At 46.7% G+C, this 11,013-nt stretch overlaps 1 protein-coding gene across 1 annotated transcript in view; it reads left to right on the top strand.

The window, feature by feature from the left end:
- The first annotated feature begins 1,957 nt into the window (after positions 1-1,957).
- The window catches only part of ntn1a (netrin 1a), a 52,652-nt gene continuing 43,596 nt past the window's right edge, over positions 1,958-11,013 (top strand). The window contains exons 1-2 of the mRNA XM_076171060.1: positions 1,958-2,055; positions 2,226-3,278. Of these exons, the coding sequence (XP_076027175.1) occupies positions 2,255-3,278 (1,024 nt within the window). The 5' untranslated portion in view covers positions 1,958-2,055; positions 2,226-2,254. The remainder of the gene's footprint in view (positions 2,056-2,225; positions 3,279-11,013) is intronic.

Here is an 11,013-nt window from a genome sequence, read left to right as displayed (position 1 = left end):
GACTGTGAACCCACAAATCAATCGGTTTGATGCGTGGACACAAATCCAGGATTGTAAGGGAGATTTCTTAACATTGTAAGTTTTGACATTTATCAATATTTTTGCTATGATTTGCTGCATAGATCCAGATCTGACTGAACAGACATGAACGTACTGGCAACATCCATGACCCATCCATCAGTGGTATAAGCTCAGCTGCACAGTAATGTCTGTTGTTGCTGTTAGAGTACGTCAGCGCCTTCTTTCTTTAGGCCAGTTTAGTTTTGGAACACTGGCCAACTATTCCGTGATCCATTTCTTCGTTCGGGTATAGTTGGATATATTCTGTATATTTTCATCTCCCTCATTCGGGGAAACTCTCCGCTAACTTCCCCTTCTGACTGCTTTGCCTCCCATTTACATGTCAGAGTGTAAAGTCCCCTCAGTAAGAGGAGGGAAACCTGCCACTAAGAAACACAGTAAACACAGTAAACAGACACATTGTTGGAACTAGTTCTGTGTAATTGTAGTTGTAATCCTCATTTCAACACTGTGATAATACCAATATGTTACAGGTTCTTTACTGTGAGTGCAGTGAGTCTGTACAGCTGTGAGCTCTTTGGTAGTTTGATGAGAATTACGTTTGTAAAGACAAACCTTTGTCACAAAAAAGAAACATTTATAATTTGTAGTTTTTTTTTTAAAGAAGTAGTCTTTGATGTGTGGCTTCTGTGAAATTAGTTTAGAATTTATTTAATATATGAAAAACTATTAGGCAACATGATTTTCATTTAAATTCAACAATCCTTCCCCCCTTCGCCCCCATGAAGAAGAACATTTCACGAGGGCTAAATGTGTGTGATGAAACAGAATCTGTGCATTGGAGAATAAAAGACAAACCGACTGAATGTTTGTCACTCACCTCTGGTTCCAGTATCTGTTACTCAGCTTATCTCCTCTTACCCGTATGAACTGATGATGACACTTTTCTTAACAGCTGCAAAAAAGAAATGTATTTATCTGCAGGAACATCAAAGTTGGATCTAGAAGTGGTTTTCGTTCTTGAGTATTTAATCAACTATGAAAAAGGTCACATCAATTCTTTTTTTTTATTCCACCTCAGAGTGGTTGAACTGTTCTCTCTCTCTCTCTGCTCTGCCATCCAGAGGCGCAGCAGCAAATCCTCCTCACGCTCACTGATCGCTGATCTGACACTGCTGTTCCCTTTACCGTCACAAGATGGCGCTGTCACTTCTGTTTAGACATGCAACAGGTCCAGCGGAGCAGCAGCACAAGTGGATTCACACAGACAAGAGCGCAAACCTGCAAAACAAAGCTGTGTGTGTGCTTGTGTGTGTGTGTGTGTGTGTGTGTGTGTGTGTGACAATAAGATTGCAAATTATTCAAACACATTGGGTAGAATCAGATTTCAGTGATATTTCATTTTATAAGGATTTGTTTTGTTTTTTTTATTGAGCATTTTAGATTCATACAAAGAAAAAAACTGTCCAATTGACCAATCCATCAATCATTTCTTATTTACTGAATGGATGCTTGCTCTCTCTCTCTCTCTCTCTCTCTCTCTCTCTCTTTCTCTCTCTCTCTCTGTGTGATCCTCTCTCTCCTTACTTCTCTACCTCTCTCTCTCTGAGTCTCTGTCAATCTCCGTATTGATTCGCTACCAGTGGATGTCGTTGTTCAGCCTGGAGTGTCACTCTTTAAGATGAGCTGACCTAAAGAGGGAGAGAGAGAGAGAGAGAGAGAGAGAGAGAGAGAGAGAGAGAGAGAGAGAGAGAGAGAGAGAGAGAGGGGCAAGGAGAGAGAGAGGAGCACACACAGAAAGAGAGAGATAGAGAGGCAAGGAGAGAGAGAGGAGCACACACAGGGAGAGAGAGAGAGAGAGAGAGAGAGAGAGAGAGAGAGAGAGAGAGAGAGAGAGAGAGAGAGAGTCTTAAATCAGCCGCTCCTGTGTTTTTACTGCAGCAGATTGAAGAAACAAACATCTAAGCAGGACACACCGGCTCCAACCTCCAACCACCGCTGGACTGAGTCTGATTTATTCTAAATTACTCTGAGGTACAGTGAGCTTTCTATCATTACGCCTGACATCATTATGATTGAATGTTCCTGTTCCCAAATATTGGCGTTTTCCCTTAGAAATCTTCCCCAATAACGCAAACTCGCTGCTAAGTTGTTGAGTCATCACCAAACTTGCCCCCACGCTGCTGCTGTTGTCTCCCCTGCAGCGGCTGAGCCTGAGCGGGACGGAGGGACCATGATCCGGGTTGTGGATGTTGCGCTGACTCTCCTGCTCGCCGCGTCCTGGTCGTGCCGGAGCAGCCTGGCCGGGTACGGGATGAGCCTGTTCGCGGCGCAGACGTCTCCCCCGGACCCCTGCTACGACGAGCACGGCAACCCGCGCCGCTGCATCCCGGACTTCGTCAACTCCGCGTTCGGTAAAGAGGTGAAGGTCTCCAGCACCTGCGGGAAGACGCCCGGCCGGTACTGCGTGGTGACCGCCGCGGAGAAGAGCGACGAGAGGACCCGCAACTGCCACACCTGCGACGCCTCGGACCCCAAGAAGTACCACCCCCCGGCCTACCTGACGGACCTCAACAACCCCCACAACCTCACCTGCTGGCAGTCGGAGAACTTCATCCAGTTCCCGCAGAATGTCACCCTGACTCTGTCGCTCGGTAAGAAGTTTGAGGTGACTTACGTGAGCCTGCAGTTCTGCTCGCCCCGACCCGAGTCCATGGTCATATACAAGTCCATGGACTACGGCAAAACCTGGGTGCCCTTCCAGTTTTACTCGACCCAGTGCAGGAAGATGTACAACAAACCCAACAGGGCCGCTATCACCAAGCAGAACGAGCAGGAGGCCGTCTGCACGGACTCACACACCGACATGTTCCCTCTGTCCGGCGGGCTCATCGCCTTCAGCACCCTGGACGGCAGACCGTCGGCGCACGACTTCGACAACTCGCCGGTGCTCCAGGATTGGGTCACGGCCACCGACATTAAAGTCATCTTCAGCCGGTTACACACGTTCGGCGACGAGAACGAGGACGACTCGGAGCTGGCCCGGGACTCGTACTTCTACGCCGTGTCGGACTTGCAGGTCGGCGGGAGATGCAAGTGCAACGGCCACGCGTCTCGGTGCGTGAAGGACCGGGACGGGAGCCTGGTGTGTGAGTGCAAACACAACACCGCCGGGCCGGAGTGCGACAGGTGCAAGCCGTTCCACTACGACAGACCGTGGCAGAGAGCTACAGCCCGGGAGGCCAACGAGTGTGTCGGTAAGTCCAGCCACATTCCCCCCCGCATGCATCCGCTCAGGGGTCCGCCTGGGCTCCGGCAGCTCCGGAGGGGTGAACGGTCGATTGGTGACCGGTGACCGGGCGAGCTGCTGTTATTTTGGGCTTAACTGCAGGCCACAGTGTGGAAGCAGGAGTGATTGGTGGTTTACGGCGTCTGTGTAATTTGGAAATGATTGAAAAACGTTGTGGAGCTTTGCATTGTAAATAATAATAATAACAATAATAATAGCAATCATAATGTAGGAGTCATTTTAGAATAATTCTGTCACCAAACCGGATTTGAACAAAGCCTCTAACCTAAACCACAGTTAGGCCTGTTTGGATGATATCATGGCGCATGTCTTCAACCTAAATTGGCTCTAATTCGCAGTCGACATGAATATTCAATAATAATATATTTTTTTTTACAAGAGTCCATTTAGTTAATGTCAGCAATTAAGGCTTCTAAACCGCGTCCAAAGAGGAGAACTGCGCCTGTAATCGTCCGCAGGAACGTTTATAATTTTACGCGATGATCTGATTATTGAAAACACATTTTTATTATCACCTAATTGTTCCCCTGTCCACATCAAAATCAGTTGAAATGCGAAACATCAAAGACTGCTTCGTGTTGCGGTTAAGAATAATTTTTCTATTAATTTGACTTTTGATAATTCAGTCTTTATATTTACACGAGATGTTTTTTTACAAATGCTGTAAGAATATGCAAAGATTTGATTTGATTTATTCTTATTCAATCTTTCCTCATTATCGTAGATATCGCGCAGTGTATCCATGGGTAACTGCATCAGATTGGTCTTTAAATAGAATGAAATAAAATTGGATGTAGATGTAATTATTTTATAGACATTATTTGCTCAGTCTGGCGTTTATCATGTGAGACGTGAGGGAAATGTCTCTGATGGTTTTAAATATGTTTGTGTCATAGCTGCTGCTCTTCTCTCCATGTGGCAAAGATACTGTTCAATCAATGTAGGGAACAAAGTGGGTGTAGTTGTAGTTATGTTCGATTACAGCCTATAGAGTGTAAAGCAGAGGAACCATACATGTAGAGAGGAAGCCTGCAGCTGGAGGAGAAAATAGAAATATAGAAAAAGGATTTGTACAATAAATTATATTGAAATTTGTCGAAAATGGTTCACCATAAAAAAGGAGATTTGGGTTGAAAATCCTCCTTAAATGCTGAAAGGCCTGAACATAAGTCAGGGTTTAAAACTTGAGGCTTTGAGTCAGATTCCCTGATTTTATTGTCTAGATTAGTTCATATTGCTTTTCTATTCATTTACCGAGACGGAAAAGCCTTGAACGTTTGCACAGAAGGCAAAATATCAGTAAATACCAAGGAGTTGAAGTTGGAGTGTTGCTGCTGAGGAGTGAGAGGAGGAAGAGGAGGGAGAGGGGAAAATATGCAGCGGATGTCGATGAAGACCAAAACAAAATCTCACCTGCAGGAACACAATTCAGTGCAGATCCTTGCATTTTTTCCGCCCGGCGTGGCAGAGAAAGAGGCTCTGGGTTGTTTGACAGTCGGCCGCGGCTCATGTCAGCCACTTTGACACGCGGCAGCTGTTTAAAAGGTTTCTGTTTGCTGCCGTTGTTTCCTTTCTGAAGCTCAGAGACGTTCCATTCCTGCTGGCAGATGGGAAAGGTGTTGTTAAATCAACAGGCACAGCTTTGTCAAATACTGTATGTGTGTATGCATGCGTGCACTGGGTGACTGCAGCTATGAGAGAAAGAACTGTGGAGAGAGAGAAGAGAGAGGAAACCTGGCAGAAATCTGACTTCTTATCTTTTTAAATTTGTCAGTTCAGTCTATGGAGTTATTTTCTGGCACAGTGTCCTCTAATAGTGATAAAGGTATAGTTTTAGTAGAAGCCATTGTTTTCATCACATGGTTATATTTGAGACACTTGACATCAAACACTCCTGTTCCCAGTTCCCTCTGAAACGTTCCTATACCTCCTCTACATTTACAGAATAAGATATAACACAGAGGTAAGTGATTTACAGAGCCTCACACACACCAGGTCCTCTGTCTTCCGTCTTCTGCCTTTCCTCTTCAAGTGCACTCTGCCGATTACTTCAGTCTGGATGTTGAAGGACGCTCGTGCGGCTCTGAGTGTGCATCGCAATCCATTTGGGATATTGATTCACACTCACACAGGCCCTGGCACAGGAGGAGCCGCTAATGCAATGAGATCAGATGGGGAGCCTGATTCAGAAGTGCAAAAGTGTTCAACTGCACTGATAGGAAGGTGTGTGTGTGTGTGTATGTGTGTGTGTGTGTGTGTGTGTGTGTGTGTTAACTCAGTGTTTCCTCAGCTGGGGGGTACTTGAGCATCTCACAGGTCGTAAGCTGCAAAGGAGAGCAAAGGGTTTCACTTTACGTTCAAATTGCAAAGTGTTCGTCATTTTAGGAGAACAGTCTGCAAACTAGCTAAGTAATAATCAATACGAGTTTAAATAGAGGAGAATGAAAAGCTGTCCCCCTAAATCCTGTTGGAGGGCCTGGGACATGGGGCCACACGTCCCCCGTCCCCTCTGCTGACCCATTCTGCTTAGCTGCAAATGCAAAATATCTGGAATTTCTGGAGGTTCGGCTGTCTTGAATAATTCAGGAAAGATTACAGAGAGAGAAGGACGAGACGCAGGGACGGAGGGGGAGGGGTGGAGACGGAGGAGGACGACAATAGCGTGAAAAAAAACCCCAGAAAGGGACGGACGTGAGGGAGAAAACGGGGGAGCGTGATGAGGAAAATGTGTGGAGTGACATTTCCATGGCCCATGGGCCAGAGGAGCGTTTTGGGACGTCGGTGAGCTTTGACAGTTTTTTTTTCCCACCGAGTCGTCCTTTTTTTTTCTTTCTTTTTTTAAAATTCAGCAAACGGGAATAAGTGAGAAGACTCGGTGGGACAGGGGGGGACGTTTTCCTGCCTTTCTTCCACTAACACAACTTCTGAACTCTTGTTGGCACGGCGACGCGTATCAGCGACTTGGAAGAGGGTTTTCTGTGTTTGCTGTAACTCCTTCTTCCAGAAAACCTCATGTCTGCGGATTTCCTCGAAACTGCTTCTCTTACTCTCTCTCTCACTCTCTCTCTCTCTCTCTCCCTCTCTCTCTCTCTCTATCTCTGTCTGAGCTAGAATGTTGCCAGGTGCTAGAGTGACTGACAGGAGCAAACAGGCGCTGCAGGAGGCGTCGTACACTCGATTTGATCGCTATTAAAATAATTGCAGTTTAAAGCCACAATCACTCATGGAGCCTAAAGTTCCCACATCAGAAAACCCTTAGAGTTTAACCCCCGCGTGTCTTAACTGGACGCTTAAACACAGCTGGACATCACTTTGAGGTCATTCCCAGGCAAATTGCTGGACTTTGATTGCAGATGAAATTGTAAGGCACTTATAAAAGGAAAGCAAAAGTTTGAGTCCCTGTTCGTTACACAGACAGAACCTGGACATGTTATAATTATCCTCAAGCCAAAGTTCATCCTATTTCTTAGGAAAATGTGGAATAAATTTTGATCTGTTTGTGAAAAGAGGCTTTGTCTTCCATTTCTTCTCGGACGTCATCACGGTTGTTAGAATCATCTGGGCTCTCTGTGCATGAAGGAGATCTCCGTGTTGATCTGTTCGGAGCAAGAACAACTTTATGGTTACGGAGGCAAACATGAGGAAGGCACGGACTCGGTATCTTCCCTCCTTTATGGGATCGTGTCAGATTAGGGGTCAAATCTGGAGATTGCCAGTGGTGAAACCTCACTGTAACTTTATGAGGAAAGATTTGATTTGCAGAACTTTACACAAAAACTCAACAAAAACATCAAACTTAAACTAAATCACATTTTTGTGGTAAACTTGGTGGTTTAATCTGAATGTTCAGGACATTTCCTTGGCCAGAATTGTGACTTTGAACACACCAGACTGAAGCCCAGGTTCTTGCAAAAACGTCAACGTTCCAGAATGAGCTCAGCATAAAGAATGAGCACGATGCAGGTTGAGTCTGTGTGAGAGTTACAGCAGGATTTGGGGTGAAATGATTGTTTCAGTCTCTTGGATCTTGCTGTGACCCTGCAGGGAACAGTGGCGTCTCTTATAAACTCATCAGAACGAGGCTAAACCCTGTGACGTAACTGTTATCTTAGGTTTTGTTGGCGCTTCTTTTCTTCAGGCATCGTTCCTCACATTCACATTTCTTGTCGGGACGCGAGTGAAGATCTGGTTAATGTTTGAGCAGCTTAGCTCCTACCTATATAAAACACCCGCACCTTTGAAGATGAAGGTGCCGGTTTTTACCTCGTCGGCAGGAAGTGCTGTGAGTGAAAAGAGAGAGAGAGTCAGACACACACACACACAGACAGGGAGGGAGAGAGAGAGAGAGAGAGAGAGAGAGTGAGACACACACATACAGGGAGAGAGGGAAAGAGAGAGACAGAGGGAGGGAGGGAGAGATTGTCTGTTTCCACTGGATTGTCACTATGTTACTCTTCACCTTCACTTCTTCACTCAGCGTTCACATATTTGTAGTGACATACACACACCTGTCAGCATGCACGTACGCAAACACTGGCAGACACACACACACACACACACACACACACACACACACACACACACACCATGTTGGGCAGGTCTTTAGCCGGCAGTTTACACGGGGGGAATGGCCTCTCTCTCTCTCTCTCTCCCTCTTTCTCTCTCTCCTCGAGCTCTTATCAGTGTTTACGACTCGTTTTATAAACCGCCGCTAAAATAAGTCAGCCACGGTCCAGACGTTCAGCTCGGCCTTCTGTCGGAGCGTCTCAGGCCTGATGTACACTATCTCTCCAAACACCATAACACAGCCACCGAGCGGGCGAGTAGTGTAAGCAAGGCTAACGGCACAGCAGTATGCTAGTATAAACCTAAAGGATAAATAAAAGTATAAAGTATGGTATGAAGTATATACGCTTTACCTCAAACACAAAGAAGGACAGACAGAGAGAGGAGAGGAGAGGAGAGGAGAGGAGGCATCACATGTACTACAGTTACACACACACACACATCAAGAACGCCTCTACACACTCACGTTACGTTTCTCAAAGTGTTGGCAGGTGTTCTGGTCTCTACCTGTGCAGACATGTAGGTGTCCAGCGGGGGGCACTGTCACATTCAGCAAACCCACAATGTGCACAAACCACAGAAGAAATGTGGAAACGGGACTCGGGCAAAAGGCGGCAAAGACGCGGCAAAGACGCGGCAAAGACAAGGCGGAGTGTCGAGAAGCTCAGTGTGAGAGATGAAGAGATGGAGCTTCTACTTCTGACGCTTCTGTGCACCAAACAGCACGTTTGTGACGGCTGTGTATTCAGATTCAATTGCGAGTAATGAACGTGACAGATACTCAAGACGCTTTGTTTTCTGGAAGAAGGAGCGATCTTGAAGCTATTAATGTCAGCGGTTGGCGGGCGTCCCTTTTTTCTTTTTTTTAGAGTTGGAATTTTCAGAGGCAGTTGTTGCATGTTGTGAGACCTGTTGGAGAAGCAATTGGGTTTTGATGGAATTCCCAGTTTTGCAGAGATAATTCATTGTGACAGGCCTTTGAAGAGTTTACATGGAGGAAGAAAAGGTCCCAGGCTACGATGAGGAGGAGGAGGAGGAGGAGGAACCGTAGCTGCACACCGAGCCAAGATGATAACGTGTGTGTGTGTGTGTGTGTGTGTGTGTGTGTGTGTGTGAGAGAGAAAGAAACGGAGTGACAGGAGAGCTGCTATTGCCTGACACCTTTCATAAGCCCTCCGAAGTGAGATGTAACTCTGTATTAGCTGTGATACCTGCAGGTCGTCCAGTGGAGAAAGAGCTCCACTCTCTGACTGATGGAATGTGTTCAGCTGTCAGAAGAGACGGAAAATGCTTTCAGCCTGTGTGTGTGTGTGTGTGTGTGTGTGTGTGTGTGTGTGTTGTTCCGCCAGGTTCCTCTGGGCGCAGTCGACATTTCTGCAGGCGTGGTTTTATTTCATTGCTTTGGCTGCAACGCTTAATGCAACGCAGATTCTGCTCACGGTGTGAGTCTGTGACTTCTGCAAGTGTGTGTGTACGTGTGTGTGTGTGTGTGTGTAGACCAGAGATATAGAACCTCAACCTTGTTTTCATCAAACTAGGGTGGTTGCATTTCTCTGCTGGCTTCCCCTTTGCGCTCGCTTCATCTTGTCATGGAGAACGACTGCTTCATCACAAACACTCATCACCTTTATCATCATCATCATCATCACTGTCCTTCCCTAGCTGCTTTCACACACACCAGATCAAAGTAGCACCAACTGACACAGGTACAATTGCAGGACAACAGCCTCTACGCCTACGTTCCCACCGCACAGGGTGAGGGTTTAATTCTGACATGTAAGCAAGGCACTAAAGAGCTGAGGAGCAGAGAGCGCCTGCATCTCAGAGCGTTGCTTTCTATGTAACAATGGACCGAAGCTCCCTGACCTCTGAACCAATGTCCAAACATTTCTTCAAATAACTTGCGGTCCAGATAAATGTATTTATGAAGCGGTCGACCCAAAGGTCGCCAACACGCTGAAGGTCGTGACCCTGGAACGTCCTAACGTCTGAGGAGGACAACCGCAGCAACAAACTTCTGTATTCACTAAGGTGCATGTGTAATAGGGGCTTATACTGTGTGTGTGTGTGTGTGTTGTGTGTGTGTGTGTGTGTGTGTGTGTATCTTTGTGTGTGTGTGTGTGTTTCAAAATGTCTCTATCCAATCTGAGGCAGCTGCTGCTAATCGGTGATCTTCTTCTCCTCTCTCCCCTGGAAGGAAACCTGTGACTGTTATCTCAGCACACACACACACACACACACACACACACACACACACTCCTCCGCTGCGTGTCTCCATGCTGTCAGGTAGAGTCTCGGGGGATGAGACCCGGGCGCTCTCGCTCTCTGCACACGTTTGCTAAGGGTTTTCAGCGACCTGATGAATGTGTGTGTAGGCGTGTGTGTGTATGAAGTGCTCTCTCTGTACGCCGCTGACAGCTGTTTCTTTATTTGAGTTGGAAGGCGTCGCTGCCTGACAGCTGAGCGCTCCATCACAGCTCAGAGCCCCGAGGTGCAAGAAGTTCAATACAGCGCAAATTCACCGAAACGGGGTTCAAACACGAAAACCACGTCTCTCTCAAACATCAGCCGCAGTATGAAATATCTGAGAAGGACCTGCGGGACACACACACACACACACAGACACACGCACACACACACACACAAGTACTGGCACGCACACGCACTATTACCACTCAACAAGTTCCTCCCTGATGCTTAATTCCCGTGGTGACAGATAGAATATGTTGAGCTTTTCTCAGTCTCTGTTGATACCTGCCTCTGTTGCCTGTTTGTATTTGTGTGTGTGTGAGTGTGTGTGTGAGATAGAGTGTGTGTGTGTGTGTGTGTGTGTGTGTGTGTGTGTGAGAGCATGCTTGCGTGTGCTTGCGCCTGTGTGTGAGCGTTTCCATGTGTCTCCCTGTCTGCCAGCAGGCCTTGACATTATGCAGTGTATTTGTCTCTCCTGTGTGTAAAACAGAGAGAGAGAGATTGTGTAAGCGTGCGCGCCTGTGTGTGTGTGTGTGTGTGTGTCTTTTGTCTGCCAGTGGGTGTTTACGCTGCAGTAATTCAGTGCCTGGGGAGACATCTGTTAATGAATTAATTGGTGACTTGATGCCTTAGTGAAAGCTGGTCTT

Source organism: Genypterus blacodes, unplaced genomic scaffold, assembly GCF_046128005.1.
Source record: "Genypterus blacodes isolate CSIRO-AG114 ecotype Tasmania unplaced genomic scaffold, CSIRO-AGI_Gbla_v1 ptg000240l_1, whole genome shotgun sequence".
Classification (NCBI taxonomy): Eukaryota; Metazoa; Chordata; class Actinopteri; order Ophidiiformes; family Ophidiidae; genus Genypterus; species Genypterus blacodes.
This window is presented reverse-complemented; position numbering and strand designations above follow the sequence as displayed.